Raw genomic sequence first — 19,658 nt, 5'->3', positions numbered from 1 at the left:
ATTGGCCACATATAAGCCCCCAAAAATCAGTGGAGGAGAAAATTTACGTGAGGAAAACAGAGACCTAAAGAATTCTATTGTGCTTCAGATTCACCTCTGGGAGCAAGAAAAGAAAAGAAGTACCTGGATTTAGCAATCCATGAGGTGTACTTCTCTGGTGGTGAAGTTCAACTGTTTGTCAGATGAATACATTGAGCATCTCAGTGGGAACTACAAAACTGTTATAGGATAATTCTCAAAAAAAAAATAAAATCATACTGTTACCCACCAGGGTTCTTGGCCTCCCTAATCAATAGAAATTGATGAGGCCAGACAAGAAATTCAAGGCAAGGCTTTATTGGGGCTCCTGCTGCAGCACGAGGGAAAAACAAGCAAAACAAGCAAAAACAAGTAACAGGTTCCCTTGCTTGTTCCCTGAGTAGGGGGGCAAGCTGGTTCCTTATACAGGGTAAGGGTAGGGGTGGGTCCAGGGCTCGGGCCGGAGGGGTGGCTTAGGTGGTCTGTCCACCCCCTTAGTGGTGGACAATCATTTGTCCACCATCAATATTTGCAGTGCTTTTGCAGTCATTCATGGACATGTGCAGAGTGGCAAAAAATTTGGTTGCCTAACGTGCATGTTCCCAGGAGAGGTCTAGGGAAGCAAAGTGCTGCCTTCTTGTTTCAGCTCTCACATCATAAACAAGTGTCCTCTTCACGGTCTATTTAGTGCCACACTTTTAACATTTTTGTGCCTTTTTTCTTAGTGATTTTCTTGTTTAAAATGGCCCCCAGGTAATTCCCTGGCGGTACAGTAGTTAGGACTCCACATTTTCACTGCCAGGGCCTGGGTTCAATCCCTGGTTCAGGAACTAAGATCCCACAGCTGTGGGGTGCAGCCAAGAAAATGAAATGAAATGAAATAAAATAAAATATTTTTAAAATGGCCCCCAAAGGTAGTGCTGAAATGCTGTCTATTGTTCCTAGAGTCCTTGATGTGCCTTATGGAGAAAATACATGCATTATATATACTTCACTCAGGTATGAATTAGTGCTATTGGTCATGAATTCAATGTTACTGAATCAAAAATATATAGTAAATAAAGTGCCTTTAAACAAACACATATAAAACAAGGTTATGTATTGATTCAGTGACTAAAATGTGACCAGTGGCTTGAGGGAACCTAACTGTATTTACCTTAGGAGCAATGGTTCAGTAGTTATTAATTCAGTGTTGGCAGTAACTTTGAGACAGGCTGGGACCTGGGACACTTTGCTGCCGTGCTTGCACCTGGACAAACATCTCCTTGAGCAACAAAATACAAAGAAACTCTAAAGGACTACTAATAACTGCGTGCGTGCTTGAGCAGTTGGGGCAAATTATGGACATGATACAAAAAGACCGAAAAAACCCAACTACCACTTCTGAAGAACGGGGAGCAAAAAAGGTGTACTGCACATGCATGCTGCACTCAACACCACCAAAGGGGTGGGCAAACAACCTAAGCCCCTCCAGCCCGACCACTGCACAGACTCCTACCCTCACCCCACAAAAGGAACCAGGTCACCACGGACCTTGGGGAACAAACAAGGGAAACTGTTACTTGTTTTCGCTGCCCCCTACTGCAGCAGGGGCCCCAATAAAGCCTTGCCTGAATTCCTTATCTGGCCTCTTATCAATTTCTATTGATTGGGGGAAGGCCAAGAACCCTGGCTGGTATCAACCTTATAGAACATAAGTACCACAAATAACGGAAATCAACTATATGTATACTGAGGGGAAAAGTGTTTTTCAAATGCATCTGATTTTCTTATTAACACAAGTGGGGAAAAAAAAAAAAGCCTTCCCAAGAAATCGCTCCACTACTCTCCCAAACAGCCTGTAAAAGCTGTCATCAGGGGCTTCCCTGGTGGCGCAGTGGTTGAGAATCTGCCTGCCAATGCAGGGGACACGGGTTCGAGCCCTGGTCTGGGAAGATCCCACATGCCGCGGAGCAACTGGGCCTGTGAGCCACAACTACTGAGCCTGTGTGTCTGGAGCCCGTGCTCCGCAACAAGAGAGGCCGTGACAGTGAGAGGCCCGCGCACCGCGATGAAGAGTGGCCCCCGCTTGCCGCAACTAGAGAAAGCCCTCGCACGGAAACGAAGACCCAACACAGCCAAAAATAAATAAATAAATAAAAACCCAGGTGTCATCTGTAATATTAAAAAAAAAAAAAAAAAATCTGTCATCAGGCTTTCCACTATTCCTTTCCCCCCTCCACTTTATTCTTCCTCAGTTCTCTCTCTCTGTGTGTCTCTTGAAGGGGCTCTCCACTTAAGTAATGTTTTCCAAGAATCTAGAGTCCTATACTAAATTTGATAGCGATGGACACAGACGACGCACACGTACGTTCAAAAGTGAGCTCTGCGGCCGTGTTCCCACAAAATTAATAGAAAAAAACCCGTGGTACCACAGTTCTATCAGAACTCAGAGAAGGGCATTTCCCCACTTTGGGCATCCACCTTTGGAAATTCCCAAGGACATTATATAAATACACTAAATTTTTTTTTTCTTTTTAACAGTAACTGCAGTGAACCCTCCCACAAGCCCTTATAAAGCTGCTCTGCTCTTAGTTTATTTCCTCTGTTTCTTTAAGACGTAAGTCGGGTGTTTTGCCCTGTTCAGAAATGGCTGCCCCTGCTTCACACGCTCTGCGCATGCTTCTTGCACAGAATTTGGTGTAGAGGCAACTCAGTGACTTACGCGGCGCAAGATGGGGACTTGGCGGCGGGGAAGACTGAACCTCCCAGCATGCTTTGCAGCCCGGCCGAGAGGCCCGACGTCTAGTGATGGGGAACCTTTGGTGCTCTACGCCGCCAAATCGGCTGTAGCTGTTGAGGTTGAGCCCGGGGCCTGGGAATTGGACGCTCGCAGAGGGGGAAAATGGAAGCGTGGCGCTGTGTGAGGAGGGGCTACGGCCGCTGTGCGGTGGGGAGAGGCAGGTCAGTAGGGCTGGGTGGCGGGAGGGAGGAGGGAGGGGCGGGCGGCCTGGGGGCGGGCGGCCAGGGTTAACCGGGGCGGGGCGGGGTGGGGAGTGGGGGTTGGACGAGGAAGAGGGTCCGGGACGCGGTACCGTCAGGACGGACCTCTGGAGACCCTGAGGGATAGGTAAACCCGGCGCGCAGCCGGAGGGCGCTCGGCCCACGGGGTCCGGGGTCCGGGGCCCGGGCGCGGAGCGCGTCGGCCATGGGCCGGGTTCGTGCTTTCCGGACCAGGTTGGCCTCAGAGTCCCCGCCCTTTTCCCCCAACCCAAACCTCCGAGCCAGCCTGAGCCTCCGGGTCCCCGGCCTCCTTCCCAAACCCTGCAGCCCCTTCCGGGAGCTGCCGGTCTGCAGGAAGGGGTTGGTTTGTTGCTGTGTTGGTGCCTCTCGAACTTTAGTCACTGGGATCCCAACCTTTACGATTATTACCAAATTCTCGTCCCACATCTGTATTACTTACTGGATATTTTTCTTGAAATTGACTCACTTTTTAAAAAAGCACTCCAATCGGTGCTGCACACGTTACCGTCTCCCTAAGCAGTATCCGTGAGATCTTGGGTTTGGTATACTGATTTTTTTTCCTAATACATTTTGAAATGGATACTTAGATATAAAATTTTTTTTAAGTTTAAATGTGTACCACGCGAAACCGACTGGTGTACCACACGTGGGAAACACAGCACTCTGTTAGTTTTTACATAAGTTGTGGGGATCTGGTTTTAACTCCTGTAGTCTTGGGACTTGACAGTTCAGTTCAACAGTGTTTCCTGAGTACCAGCTGTGTGTCAGGCACTGTGCTAGGCACTTGGGAAGAGACCCAGATTAAAATGAATAAGAAGGCTCTGGCCGTGAAGGAGCTCATCATTTTAAAAGAAAACAAAAGTCTGTATAAGTAACTACAGATACAGAGAATGTTTTGTAGTACAAGTATTATATTTCAATACGGTAGCTTATTGGGATAGAAAATGTACGGGCAAGCCCCAAATCTCTATGACTTTCAGAGTTGTCACAAAGCAGGATACACTACCCTTGTCATGCCTTTAAAGATTTACAATTACATTGAGTTTAGAGAACAGTTTGAAAATGTGTAAACTGCTCGATAAATTTATGTAACAGTTAAGAATTTAAATGCTGTTAAAATGAAACAAATGTAACATATAAAAGTCAAATAACAGTTAAATACAATTTAAGCAAAATTCTTTTGGTGATAAAAGTGGACATTATTGACACTATCTTGGAAATGTACCTTTAATGAATTCTGGAGGAAACGATAGAAGTTTTTCTCAGAATCTTAGCATTTTGCCAGAATAGTGTAGTAGAAAGAAGGTGGTGCTTGAGTTGCATTGTTTCTTAAGAGAGCCTGAGAGCGATATATCTATTCAAAATAATAATAACACTACTTTGGAGACATTTTTCATGGTATAACCTATCATATAATTGGTATCAGATAATTGATGCTGTTGGGTTTGGAGTGTTGCTGAATTTCTAGTAAGTAATTCTCTTTCATTTCCCTCAAGGAGAAGCATGCTTTAAATTAAAAGAAAAAAAAAAAGGGAGTAGCATGGAACAATAAATTATCTACCTACTGATTAGCAAGAGAGGTACTTTTATGAGGTAGTGATAGGCTTTTGTTTTGTTAGCTATAAAGATGTTTGGAAAATATAACCTTGGTATAAAAAACATGTTCAAAAACATGTTTTTACTCCAAACCCAGGTTGGAGAGATTCACTTTAATTGTAGTCACCTTATGTGTTCTATATTTGATTTAAGTATTATGTTTGCTGTGGACTTTATTTGTCCATTGAGTTTTATTAGTTGCTAGAAAGCTACTCTGAATACAGTTTGGTGATTGATTCAACACAGTTGAATTGTGTGGACTTTTAGAAGTGCATCTGGTGTTTCGGGAGGTAGGTGGATTCTATGTTAAGTGTTTAGAATACCATTCATAGTTGTTTAGGGAGAGTATTGAGATATTGCCACTAGTAGTTAAGTAATGGCTGCTTTTTCCCCCATCCTTCACAGATTTAGAAGTCAGATTTTAAATATTAGACATTACCTTCCCTTGAGGAAACATTTAGATTTTGTGTGCTACAGCTGAACAAAAAGTGGTGCCTGAAGGAGTTTATTTATTTCTTTTAGATACCCCATGTTACCCCATCACCAGAAGAGTCTGGGCAGAGACTGGACTGCACCGTGGGAGAATCTGCAAAGGTGTTGCTGGAACAGACATATTTCTAGTTGTATGAGGTGGCCTGGACATTATTCTCGTGCTCCTTACCCATACTTCAGTAGTAGGCATTTTTCACTAAATTGGAGACCACCTTGTTTGTTTGAGTCTAGAACTCAGTTTCAGTACTGGAACTGGAGACCTGACAACCTGAGCCAGACATCTTTGATTCATCTCTCTAGTTACATCATGAACTCTGAGGGAGATGAGCCTTCATCAAAACGAAGAAAACACCAAGGTAAAGGTGACATTTATCTTGGTGCAGAAATAGACATAAGCCACAGAGTAATTGAAACTTTCATATTTAATCCTTAAGAAAACCTGCAGGTTTTAGAGGTGTTGATGTTTATTTTTAGCCAGTAGTTTTCTGTTACGAAAAAGGAAATTCTTTTTTAAAATTAAGACTTTTAAAAAGAAATCTTCAATTAATTGTGTATTTCTGGCAGTAAAAATAGAAGTGACTCTACATATAGACTAAAGTTGGAAAACAATGGAGGACTAGATTAAAACATTAAGTTTAATTTAAGAATAATTTTTAAATTCAGTGTTTTTGAAACAAAGGTCCTTAGACTTCTTAGAAATTGGTGGATGTATGCTTGGGAGTCCACAGAGCTATTAAAAAAAACCATGTTTTCATTTTAATGTTAGCTTTATTATATAAGACAAAATAATTTCCCTAAATAGAAACAATCATAAATGAAAGCTATTTTCTTACAGAATCAGATTTTAGCTTATTAAATTTATATTTCTCATACTGGGATCTGTAGACATCTCGAGAGTCTGTGGGAAGTTTTATCTTTTAACCACATCTTATTCAACTTTGAGACAATTTTTTCTAGATATCTTGATTATTTCTATTTTTCTCATATTCTTTTTACTCTAAACAATTCACTAGGCTCTCTGTGCTGCCAGCCCAGCCCTACCTCCAAAGTATACATGAGTTGTCTAAGTAAATTTGGAATTGTCTTTCTTACTGAGCTGTGGTTTTCAGTGCAGATCATTCCTCTGAAGATATGAAAATAGGCTGTGTGAGTGTTACTGTGTAGGAAGCTGACCTAAGTTTGTCAAAGGATGGCATTCACAGTGTCTCACCTGGAAGTCAGAGCTAGATTAGTTAGTGCTCTTTCAAGTCGAACTTCTACTACACATTTAAGTAGAAATTCTAAGCACTCAAAAGTGAAAATCTATTTGTATAGCACTTAACCACCACATGTGTTTATAAACAAAGCTTTGTTTGAATGATTAAAAAGTGTATTTAGAGACATTAAAATTAGGTTCCTAAGGACAACGCATACTTTATAAATCTAGGGCTGTATGATGACATGAGATAGCTTCTCATTCACGCATTCATTGTTCATCAGGACGGCACACTCCTCTTCTGTTTAGCCTTTTGTGATACATCAGGTGTGCTCTCAGATGGAGCGGTGGTGTAGTGACACAAGCATGGGCTTAGGAGCCGCTCCCTGCTCTCATTCTGCGCCACCACTAGTTGTGTGGGTTTGGACAGGTCACTGAACCTCTCTGCTCCTTGGTTTCCTAGTGTAAAATAATGCCTACTTTGAAAGCCTGTGGAGGCATGAAGTGAGATATGTCAAAGTGCCTAACACACTGTTGGCTTCATAGTAGGTACTCAGAAAATCCTGGTTGTTGTTGTTTTCCCTTTAATGGATGGGGAATTACATTTACAGACTGATAAACTTTGATTGCAACCTGACTCTCTATATGTCCGTTCTTCCTAGGTATTGTGACTAAGGAAAATGCTCTTCGTTAAGCCATATTTGTGACTTCTGATATTTCACTAATACTACTTTTCAATCAAGAGAACAGCATTGCTAACTTGCCTATCACTTTAAAGTGGTATTTGAAGGATTTGTGTGACACAATTATGACCTTTTAATTAGGCACCCTAAAAACCCGATCGGGCCTATTGCTTACTTTCTTTGATTCATCTGTCTTCTCTGCTGTGATCACCTTGTTGCTCCTGACATGGAAGGTATATAAGCTTTTGTAGTGTGAATTTATGTTGTGAAGTATGTGAAGGCCAAAGACTATCCACTCTCTCAGTAGTTTTCAGATTGTCTTCCAGGGTGCCCTAGCATTCAAACACATTTCTGTATGTTTATTAAAAGCAAATGTGGTCAGGATAAAATGTGTTTACCCCATCATCCCAGCTCCTGTCCCAACGTAGCAGGGACTGATGGTCATGACATGAAAAGTAATGCCAAAGGGTTATACAAGCTGTAGAAGTCTGAAAGCCACTGTATTAATTTGATAATCTGATGGTCTCAGTTATTTAAAAAATGGAATTGCAAAAAGACTTGGTTACAAACTCTTAATTGCCAGGACTATACAAATCTTAATGCTTTTATATGCCTTTATATATACATATTCTACAAGAAAGTACGAATGATTTTTTTAGACTTTCATCTTTCATATTTTAATGCAGTGGTGCCATCAGGGTAGTGCTGTAAGTTTGTGATGGTAGCTTACATTTTGTTTGTATGACTAGAGCCCTTTCCATCTCGTATACATATAAAGACTTAATGATTTGTGGCTAAAACCATAGACAGTCCCAAGTTGATAAATGAATTGTGTTCTAGATAATCAGTTCTTAAGAATCAGTTCTGTTTTCCTCATAGAAGCTATGTTATAAATCTCAGAGTAGTTGTGTGGAGTCAGTGTAATTTGCTCTGTTTCTGGCCTTTAGGGGTAGGATTCTCCATTTTCAGTGAAGGATAAGGAAGGGGATAGTTTCCTTCTCTTTCCTGGGCATAGGACAAGCTCTAGGCTAAATTATGTAATAGTTGAACGCTTTTGTTTAGTTTGGTTTTCTTTCCTTCCACCATTTTTTCTTAAGCTTTCTCCTCAGGCTCCTAGTACCTTCATGGTATCATAATTCCAACTCCCCTGTTCCACCCAGACCTCGCTATTCATAAAAATTACCTTCCTCTTCTGTCCTCTGGTCAAAATTCCTATTCCCTCAGTGCAGCAGATATCAGCATTTAGATTTTGAGGGAAGAAACCTGATTAAAGTCAATTTACCAGAGTATATTTTAAAATTTTTACTTCATTGGCATTTTTATAGAGTGTACTGACACTTTTTTCTTCCAGTTTTATTGAGATATAATTGACATACCAGCCCTGTATAAGCTTAAGGTGTATAGCATAATGATTTGACTTACATACATCATGAAGTGATTATCACAATAAGTTTTGTGAACATCCGTCATTCCACAGAGACACAAAAGTAAAGAAATATTCTTCCCTGTGATGAGGACGCTTAGGATTTACTCTCTTAACAGTTTTCCTATAGAACACACTGCAGTGCTCATACATTGATCATGTTGTACATCACATCCCTAGTATTTATTCATCTTATAACTGGAGGCTTGTACCTTTTGACTGCCCTCAACCAGTTCCCCCTCCCCACTAGAGTGTGTTGATATTCTGACTGTAAATATACCGTCATTGTAGAAGATTTGGAAGAATCTACCACAGTCCTTCCTCTCAGAGACAATTACTCTTAAAAACAGTGGTATGTTTCCCTTTAGTCTTTTTTCCCCCATATATAAAATATTTTTCTTCAATTTAATTTTTAATTGGTGAAATTTTAGGGATTGTCATCCAGTGAAGTGAAAACCTTTTTGCAGGAAAAGGGAGATATTCTAGGGCTCAGATTTTTTTCATATCATCCAATCATGCTCAAAAGTCCATCTTCAAATCTTTTTGTTTCCCAAGTTCATCCCATTTCTTGTTTTCCCCTTCTTTTGAGCTTATAGATTCTCTAAAATGTTCCACTTTTTTTTTTTCATGGCTTCCATGGCAGTAAGAGTATCCTCTTTAATGGTGGGGTGAGGAAGACAAGATCAAAGGGGGTGTGTGTGTGTCTGTGTATATATACATATATATAAACATATATACTTAGTGGTGTGTGTCTGTATCTATAGTGATACACATATATATAAATTTATTTTTAGTCGTCATTTCTAAGTCAAAGACTGCCTATAATTGCAAAATCTCATGCTATTTGATCCTCTTCTCATCACTTTATCAGGGTACATGGTGTCTTTGCAGAATATAAACTATCACACATTCGTGGTTGCTGCATGCTAGGTTTGTCAGTCAGGCATTATCATTTACTAGCATTCTGTAGCTGTGTTACATTTAACTTTTGCTTTGGTGTGCATTAAAAATATTTCTTTTGCTTATTTTGTTTGCATTCTTCCAGTAATACTGCTTCCATTTATTGTCATTATATACCCTTCATTCATGTCTAAACCAGATTTCTCAGGTGAATTGTTTCTGGAACTTAGTTAAGCATTTGATGATCTTATCATACTAATAGGTGATAAAATACAATGTGAAATCACCTTATTGAAAGGCCAGCTGTGACATATAAATATATTATCATGGTTATGAAGTTGCTGAGCATGTCTGTGGCAGAGCCACTTCGTAACCATGGGGAAGTGAGAAACCGTGACCCCAATATAGTCAGTTTTATTAACACACACTCTCAGCCTCCAAAATGACTTGCTAGACCCTTTTAAACTGTTTTGTACCTCTTGGTCAGTCAATGTATCATTTTACTGCCTTTGTAATCAATTTGATGACAACTTCTAGTTATTAAGTACTACACTGCCATTGCCTAGGGAAAAACATTCTGTTCATTGCCTATAGGAATGTTTAAAAGGCAAGAAAATACTTATATACAGGAAAAATATGATCCCGTTTTTTATTAATTCTTTGTATTTTATCTAATATATTTTAACAGGCACAATAAAACGGCATTGGGAAGATGTATGTAACCATAACAAAGAAGAAACGAAGATCCTAGGAGACAAAAATGATGACCCCATATGTGAAGACAGTGAGAACAAGTTTGACTTTTCAGTGATGTCCTATAATATACTTTCTCAAGATTTATTGGAAGACAATTCACACCTTTATAAACACTGCCGGCGGCCAGTATTACACTGGAGTTTTAGGTTTCCCAATATTCTGAAAGAAATTAAACACTTTGATGCAGACGTAAGTACAAAATATCATCAAAATTCTTCACATAAGGAAGAGTTGGATTCATTTCTGAACTAAATGGTTTTATCCCTTTTGTTTGTAGGGTAAGAAGGGAAGACATTAAATATAGTGATGAGGGAATTCCCTGGCGGTCCAGTGGTTAGGACTCTGCACTTTCACTGCCGAGCGCCTGGTCGGGGAACTAAGATCCCACAAGCCACAGCGTGGCCCAAAAATAAATAAATAATAAATAAATAAATATAGTGATGGAACAGTTTTTAACAAGGTATCATAACTTTGGAGGAATAACTTGCTAATGATTGTTGATCTAAATAATTATATAATGTTTCAAATAAGATCCAAAAAGTTTTAAGTGTCGATCAGTTTTGAGACAGGGACTGGCACCATATTAAGTATTCAGTAAATATTTCCTTTGATTCAAAATTTAAATAATTCGTGCAAAAATTTATTTAGATGATAGCATTCGAAAAATTATCTCCTAAGAAAGTCCTAGGGGCTTCCCTGGTGGCGAATCTGCCTGCCAGTGGATTAAGAATCCGCCTGCCAATGCAGGAGACACGGGTTCAAGCCCTGGCCTGGGAAGATCCCACATGCCGCGGAACAACTAAGCCCGTGGCCACAACTACTGAGCCTGCACTCTAGAGCCCGCGAGCCACAACTACTGAGCCCACATGCCACAACTACTGAGCCCATTTGCCACAACTACTGAAGCCTGCGCACCTAGAGCCCATGCTCCACAACAAAAGAAGCCACAGCAATAAGCCCGTGCACCACAACGAAGAGTAGCCCCTGCTCGCCGCAATTAGAGAAAAGCCTGCGTGCAGCAATGAAGACCCAGTGCAGCCAAAAATAAATTAAATAAAATAAATTTAAAAAAAAAAAGGACTAGAAGGATTTAGTACTAATGAACATGTAAATTCAGGAAAAATATTCCAACATATAAATATAAATATTTCCTTTGGTAAATACCAGTTTTGGATAATAAGAGGGCTTCATGTGATTAAAGGTCAGGGTTTTGGGGACTGATCAAATTTGGAGACATTAATTTGATAGATCTATACATTACAAGAAAAAAATTTTTTTATTTCAGCTTTCATCAGGTTTTTAGAATTTTAGAAACCTATTTTTAAAGACAAAAGCACCAGAAAATTCATATTTGCATTTTTTTGTTTTAATTCAAGCCATGTTTTTTCTTTTAAGGTACTTTGTTTGCAAGAAGTGCAAGAAGATCATTATGGAACAGAGATCAGGCCAAGTTTGGAATCATTGGGTACAGTGTAACTTTTACTTTAGCCAGATTTACTTAATAGGTTGTTAAAGTATAACTTGCTAATAACAAAGATGTGTGGTGTATTTGGACCAAAAATCTTAATTTTGAAGAAACTTAATATGCATTTCAAAAGGTCAGGAAAAGATTGAGGTATATCAAATGGGACCTTTTGTGTTAATACATAATTTTAATTCGGATGGAAAGGTATGCAAGAATCTCTTAATAGCTTCCTTTCCAGGAGTTGCTTTGCCTACTCCCAGAGCCCTAAGATTCTGAGTTCCGTGAGATCAGGGACCATCGTGTCTAGTTCATCATCATATAATACCAGTGTCCACCGTGTGTAATGGATAGAAGCTGAAAATCTGTTTGGTGAGTGAATACCTCTAGAAACAGGTTGTCAGTTTGAGAAATGCTGCCTACTTTGCATTCATTCATGCAGCAAATATTGATATTTTTTGAGTGCCTACTATACACCATGCACTGTTCTAGGCAGTGGGGATACAGCAGTGAGCAAAACAGGCAACAGTGTCTGCCCTTGGGGAGCATACATTCTAGTGGAGAAAGGCCAAGAATAAACTAAACAAACAAGTAAATAGTGCCTTAGGTAATGGTAGTTTTCTGGAGAAAAGCAAATGGGTCAGGTTTCAGTTTTAAACAAAATGATCAGAGAAGGTAACATTTGAGTAAAGATGAAGGAGGTGAAGTAACAAGCCATGGCTAGAGCTTTCCAGGTAGTGGAGATAGCAAAGGAAAGGCGCTGAGGTTGGAGTGCCTTAAGGCAAGTGAAGCTGCTGTGTGTGGAGTGGAGCAAGCGGGGAAGAATTAGAGGCAAAAAGGTGAGAGATATGGGGTTGGGGGGTGAGGGGGCAGATTACTATAAGGCCTCACTGTCTTTGTCATGACTCTGACTTTTGTTAGGATGGAAATGAGAATGTGATAATGTACACGTATGTCACCCTGAAGTCTGCCAGTAAAAAAATCTATTTGACCCAGTCTCAGACTTTTTTGATTCTAACACTTATTAACATCCTACATTACTAATGTTTTGCAGAATACACTTTGGTAAACATTGTTCAAAAAATTAGGAGAACTGTGTTTTGCCATACAGATAATTTTTTGTGTGTGTGGCAAAACACAGTTCTTCTAATACTTATATATATAAAAAACCAGCCATCTTCGTTTAAAATTTTTTTCTTTCCTCTAGGTTATCACTGTGAATACAAGATGCGGACAGGAAGGAAACCTGATGGCTGTGCCATTTGCTTCAAACATTCCAAATTTTCCCTCTTATCAGTGAACCCAGTGGAATTCTACCGCCGTGATGTTCCTCTATTGGACAGAGACAATGTTGGATTAGTGTTACTCTTGCAGCCCAAAATCCCAAGTGCTGCCTCCCCTGCGATCTGTGTGGCTAACACACATCTGTTGTATAACCCAAGGCGAGGTGATATTAAACTGACCCAATTGGCAATGCTTCTGGCAGAGATTTCCAGTGTTGCCCATCAGAAAGATGGCAGCTTCTGCCCCATTGTTATGTGTGGTGACTTTAATTCTGTTCCTGGTTCTCCACTCTATAGTTTTATAAAGGAAGGGAAATTGAATTATGAAGGACTTGCCATAGGAAAGGTACGTGCTCGCTTCCTCATTATTAGGAGGTGGACTTAGTCTCTCTCTTCATTGTAAAGTGAGGATAGTCATCATAGGGCTGTTTGAAAACCTTGATGAGTCAGTACCCTCACTTTACCAACCTGTGATGATGATTTACAGCTACTGATAAGTAATTATATTTACTTGATTGAATTTCACCTTTTCCATCTATTTGTGGCAACATTCTGCTTGGAGGAATTGACAGGCAGTAAAAAATTCAGAATAGGGGAGGAGAAGAAAAATAAAAGCATTGACAGACATGAGTACTGCGTAAATAAGGAACTACTTACAAGGTGGCAGAATAGAATTTTGAATGCTGGATGTGGGCAATATAGTTGGCAAAACAGTAATTTAGTATTTATTTATTATATAAGTTTCCCTTTACACAATGATAAATATTTTAATTCTTTAGCTGAGTGTAATTTAGCCTATGTTTTTATTTTCATTGTACTTTCTTTTGCTTACTTTAGATCATTTCATCTTCGGTATATTTAACCAAAATAAACTCTCCACCACTGAGTTTTGAATGATAGTTTAAAATTTTATAAGAGTTGATCTCTCTTAGTATTTTATGTAACAGGAAATATATTGCAGGTAGTAAAAAAGGAGGAGCAGTATTAGTCCAAAACTATAGATCGTTTAGATTTCCAAATTAGACAAAAACATGCATAGGAAAAGATTGCCATTTACATGTAAATAATAAGTGCTTTCTGAACTGTATTTGAACAAGATTTTATAAGCACAGATAATCAATGTAATGAATAAAGGGTAATATTTACCATTCTTGGATTCCCTTTTATCTAAGAAATAAACTTTTCAGTACACAAACTATTTAAAATCTATTCACCTAAGATACCTGTTGAAATTTTGTTTAGGTATCTGGCCAGGAACAGTCTTCACGGGGACAAAGAATTTTATCTATTCCAATTTGGCCCCCAAACCTAGGTATCTCACAGAACTGTGTGTATGAGGTACAGCAGGTACCAAAAGTAGAAAAGACAGGTAAGTGTTTGCAATACATTTTGGCAGTCTTGATAATAGTGTTCCATTTGAAGACATAAAACTAAATTTTTAAAGGGATAACATCTCAGGGATGAATATTCATATATAAAAGCATATAGTTGTTTGCTTATTCCTTTTTTTTTAAGAGCTCTAAATTTACCTTTTTAAAATTCAGCTTCCAAAATTATCTTTGCATGAATTACTTGCATGTTGCTTTGGAAATGTTTGTGTTTTATTTTTGCTAATTCTGGAGATTATCAAAACATAGATACCAGAATGAACCATTTAACTAGGCATCTATCTAAATTAGATATGTCTTAAATATTGTTCCTAGAGTAAAAGGACTATACTAAGGCAAGCTAGAACAAAACAATACATTGATAGTATTAATATATTTCTCTTTGTTCTTACAGACAGTGATCTGACACAAACACAGCTGGACAAAACAGAGGTCCTAGTAACAGCTGAAAAGTGAGTTTTGGAAAGCAACAATAGACAGTTGCTGACTTTAGTTGAGTAAAGAAATCATGTCTCAAAAATCACTTGGATGAAAAATGAAGTTGATGATATTTTATGCTGGTGAAGAATGCTGGCTCTTAAGTCAAATAGACCTGAGTTCCAGCCTTGACTTTGCTACTTTTTAGCTGTGTGATTTTTGAGCAAGAAATTTAACATCTCTAAGGTTCAGTTTCTTTATCTATAATTTGGGTTGTTGTGAAGATTAGATGAGACAAAGCATGTAAAACTCAGTGTTTGACATATAGTAAGTGCTTAAGCAGTGCTGTTTATAGAAGCAGCTTGTCCATGGACCTGAACAGGCTAGTAAATTTATTATCTTTGAAATTTATTGCTATTATATATTTAAACAAAGGTCAAGATCACAGAAAAATATCTTTCAGATTTCAAGAGGACCTTTAGCCTCCTTTGACTTACTGGATCTTGAAACAAATCTATAGGAGAATTGATCCAAAAAAAGAATATGTCTGTAGAAAAGACAATTATTTATACGTAACTCTTAAACTACAGGAAAAGGTCATCAAAGGTAGCTGGGTGAAGATGCCTGGATTTCTTTTTATTAAAGAATCATGAATGTTTAGGGCTGTGGTTGAGAAACAGATGTATATTAATACAACAGGATGGAGACTTAACTCTTGTCTCTTGGGAGATTCTTGAAATGTCTTGATTGTTTCATATTGTGGCTCTTTTATAGCTTTGACTTTTGTTTAACATTTAAATTTAGGGACCACCTCTCATTCTTTTTATCTGCTTTCTCCTCAGTCTTATTTTATTTTGTATATCTTGTTTTGGGAAAATATCTCATATGTAAGAATTAGTAAGAAACAAAGCAATTTATTTGAATTTTTGAAACAGAATATATAAAAATCTGTGATTAAAACTTTCAAAGTAAAAACTTCCCTGAGTAAGATTAATAAAAAGGCTACTCTTACTAACAAATACTTAGTTTTGAGTAATTCTAAAATCTTTTTATAACAAAATGGGGTATAAGAAAAGATACTTTTAAGTATATAAATACAGTGTGTTTATACGCATAGCTTATATCTGTAAACTGAAATGTTGGTAGTAAGATAACAGTTTGCAGGAGACCTATTTTACATTTAAAAATATTGTAAATATAAGTCCTTAGACATAAAAAGTTGCTAAAACTTGGAAGTAGAGCATCTTGAAGCAATTACCTTTGCTTATTGACATATGAGCTCTTTAAAAGCAGAGCAACATCTTTATTTGTGTATTCTCAGCACATAAGATGAGATAGTGCCTGGGACTTAGTACATGCTTGGTAAATGTTTGTTGGGTGAATAAAAAAAAAGGTTTTTTTAAATTTTGTTTTCTTTTGTGACATAAAAGATCCTTAAAATTCATGATGTGTTAATAGGAAATGATTTTTAAACCTTTTACCCATAACATTATGTGTATTTGTAGTGTGGGGTAAATGTAAACCATTATAGAAGCTGTTTTAAGATACAGTATGAGGAAATTCCCTGGCGGTCCAATGGTTAGGACTCCACGCTCTCAGAGGGCCCAGGTTCAATCCCTGGTCAGGGAACTAAGATCCCGCAAGCCGTGCAGTGCAGCCAAAAAAAAAAAAAAAAGATGCAGTACAAAATTATCTCATATACCATACCAAGAACAGTCATGGTAAAATATAACCCCTCTGACATCAGAAGTCTGTTAGTTCTAAATAGCATTCCTAAAGGCCACTTTAATTTTCCTTCTTAAAAACAACAAAAAAACTTATAAATTGTTTAAGAATATGTGTTCATTCGCAAGTGAAGGCTCTCAAATATGTTATAATTAATTTTAAAAGTCACATTAGTCGGTTAAGTATTGAGCTCCCCACTCCCACCCCACCCCATGTATCACAGCTCTGTTAATGGGTTTTGGATATCACTACATGAATAAAGGAATGCAAAATTGTGATATGGTCTATTTAAATAAAGGTTGTCCTATTGTCTGGTTTTGTCTGGAAATTAAGTGAAAAAGTGGTTTAAATAGGAGGAATTATAAAAATCATGAAGAACTTGATGGATGCGAAATACTTTTTCTTTTCAATTTAGATTATCTTCAAAGTTACAGCACCATTTCAGCTTGTCATCTGTTTATTCACATTATTTTCCTGACACTGGAATTCCAGAAGTGACCACCTGTCATTCCCGAAGTGCCATAACTGTGGATTATATTTTCTATTCTGCTGAAAAGGAAGGTGTTGCTGGGCAGCCAGGTAAAGAATGCACGTAATCTTAAATTCTGCTTGAGAACACAGTAACTAAAACTTCAGGGCTAAAGTTGAGAAAGCTAGCTAAACATCTAGATGTTTAGATTTAGAAATTAAAAATATTTTTTTTTAAAACATGGGAATTCTTATTAATTTTTTTAAAGTATTTGTTTATTTATTTATTTATGGCTGTGTCGGGTCTTCGTTTCTGTGCGAGGGCTTTCTCCAGTTGTGGCAAGCGGGGGCCACTCTTCATCGCGGTGCGCGGGCCTCTCACTATCGCGGCCTCTCTTGCTGCGGAGCACAGGCTCCAGACGCGCAGGCTCAGTAATTGTGGCTCACGGGCCCAGCTGCTCCGCGGCATGTGGGATCTTCCCAGACCAGGGCTCGAACCCATGTCCCCTGCATTGGCAGGCAGATTCTCAACCACTGCGCCACCAGGGAAGCCCTAAAAATATTTTTAAATTGGTAATATATTTGGCAGATTGGTGATATATTTGAGTAAATCAGTTTATCACCTGCAGAAGTTGGAGGCAGTGGAACACCTCAAAGCAAATTGCTACCCAAGAATTACATCCTCAGCTCTACGCTCCAGTCCCAGTCAGCTTCTGAGGTAGAGCACAGATCTTTCATAGTGCCCTTTGGTTTTACTCTCCATACATTTATGTTTTTCTTGTGACAGCAACATCATACAGTTTTGTACTTAAATTTTACTGAAGTATGCTGCCTTCATTTTAGGGCCTTGCTTGTACTGCCAACAATTGACAGTTGTGTCATGTTGAGCCTGGAATATTGGTTCTTCCTGGAAAGAGAAGTCTATAATACATGTGTTTTCAAAAAGCAAAGGTGATAACACACTCTTCCTTGTATGATTCAATGAAAACAAGATTTTAAATACTAATCAAAGGACTTAACATGGAGAAGAAAGTGCCATTTAAAGTAACTGGAAGTCAAAAATATATTCAGAAAACTGAAAATCCTAAATGTGGGCAGCTATTTTGTTTTTCCTGATTTTCCCCTTTTTTCTTTTCCTTTTTCTTTTTTCAGTGCTACTTTTCTTTTCCCATCTGTTTGTTTGTTTGTTTTCTCCTTCACAAGGATAACCTTACTAGTAACATTCAGGAGGTGGTTTACTCCTCTCTGCTAGATCAACTCTGCAAAATAAGCTTGCTTTGAATTTGTAGTGTTCTGGTAGTTGTCATACTGAAGAACACTCACTAGGTGGCGGAAGTGTGCCATGGACCAGCATCGCTAATGTTAGCATTAAGAGCGCATCCTCTTTTACTCTACTTCCATGGGTACTGAGTCTCTGGGACCAAACTATACTAATTTATTCTGCAGTCACCTCATAAACGTCCTATTCAGATGTGGCTTGGTCTGTCTGATTTTATACAACTACAGAAAGGTTGATGGGTGAATTTCTTAGGTAGTTGTCAATCTCAAATTATTCTTAACATCTTATGTGTTGCATTGATATTTTCTTCTAAAGATTATTTGCAGAAGTTGAAATAGAAAAAAAAATCTGAAATAGAAAAAAACAAGGATCTGAAACTTGTTTGTTAGAGAATTATAATTAGGTTATATCACAATAAAAATTTAACCATATTCTAAAAACTGTTTCATATTAGACTTCCAGAAGGGTGTCAAGCTATATATCATTGTTGTTTTAAAAGAAAAAAAAGATTTGTATGATTTACAGTAACCTGTTGTTTCACTAAATATGTATATGTTTCTTTAATGTAGGAGCCGAAGTTGCTTTGGTTGGTGGCTTGAAACTTCTAGCTAGACTGTCACTTCTTACAGAACAAGACTTATGGACTGTTAATGGACTTCCAAATGAAAATAACTCTTCGGATCATCTGCCTTTATTGGCTAAATTCAGACTTGAGCTCTGACTCTTCTTTGATTACATATATACTGTGCTTATGTTCTTATATTTATGTTCTTTTTCAAAGAATATAAAGTTGTACTTAAGAGTTTGCATGTTACTTATTTTTACGCTATGGAATTTCTGAAGAGGTTATGTTAAATGCTTGAAACAGGTAGCAGAAGAAACAAGTTTACAACAATTTTCTTTTTTTGATAATGAAAAAATATTTTCCTGACAAGTGAGATCTAAACGCTCTTTATTGTAAAAGAGTTGTAAATATTTATTCTAAATTCCAGTAAAACTGACAGTGATTTTTAAATATAGTGCAGTTTCTTTAGTCCTCTTAGTAAAGAATTTCATGTTTTTGGCAAGCTTTACAGTGGATCCAAAATATCTTTGAGTTCTTACAAACCACAACTCATTTCCCTTGCAGAGGCCCGATTTCATCATGAGGATCATGTTTGTTGAGTCCTAAGTAGTTCATCTCAGAAATCATTGGGTTCACAAGTGTCCAACCAACAACCCTTGTAGTTTGTTTTTGAGGGGGCTCAGAAAGGCTTTTTAAAATTGTACAAATTGCTTAATCCATCTTATTACTATCCTGAGCCATGTAATATGCCTGCATTTTATTGGGGAAATATAGGGCACCATAACTAGTAGGATGAAGTGCTTTACACAAGCCCACTTTCCATCCTGTCATAGACCATTGCAGGATACCTAGGAGAGGCAGAGATTGGGGTTATGCCTTGTGTTTCCCTAGTAATTTTTTTTTTTTCTATTCAGTTTCAAGAAAAGATCCCTGGATTGGGAAAGATATTTTATTTTACTTAACTAATCCTGTAGAAATTTATTTTATTAGGAAACTTATATTTGG

The 19,658-nt window shown here is 38.1% G+C and overlaps 1 protein-coding gene across 3 annotated transcripts; it reads left to right on the top strand.

Moving 5' to 3' along the window:
• The first annotated feature begins 2,709 nt into the window (after positions 1-2,709).
• ANGEL2 (angel homolog 2) lies at positions 2,710-18,995 on the top strand. 3 transcript variants are annotated; one of them, XM_061185590.1, is made up of 9 exons: positions 2,710-2,961; positions 5,140-5,465; positions 9,999-10,255; positions 11,462-11,531; positions 12,736-13,157; positions 14,054-14,180; positions 14,594-14,651; positions 16,757-16,920; positions 18,658-18,995. In XM_061185590.1, exons 1-9 carry the CDS (start codon positions 2,903-2,905, stop codon positions 18,807-18,809), a joined length of 1,635 nt encoding a protein of 544 aa, XP_061041573.1. In that variant the 5' UTR covers positions 2,710-2,902; the 3' UTR covers positions 18,810-18,995. The 3 variants fall into 3 exon arrangements, with proteins under 3 accessions (XP_061041573.1, XP_061041574.1, XP_061041575.1); XM_061185591.1 differs by lacking the exon at positions 2,710-2,961 and adding an exon at positions 3,075-3,234; XM_061185592.1 differs by lacking the exon at positions 2,710-2,961 and adding an exon at positions 3,077-3,127.
• The last annotated feature ends 663 nt before the right edge of the window (positions 18,996-19,658 follow it).

Source organism: Eubalaena glacialis, chromosome 3 (assembly GCF_028564815.1).
Source record: "Eubalaena glacialis isolate mEubGla1 chromosome 3, mEubGla1.1.hap2.+ XY, whole genome shotgun sequence".
NCBI classification, from domain to species: Eukaryota; Metazoa; Chordata; class Mammalia; order Artiodactyla; family Balaenidae; genus Eubalaena; species Eubalaena glacialis.
Note: the sequence above shows the minus strand (reverse complement) of the source record. Positions and strands in the feature narration are given on the sequence as shown.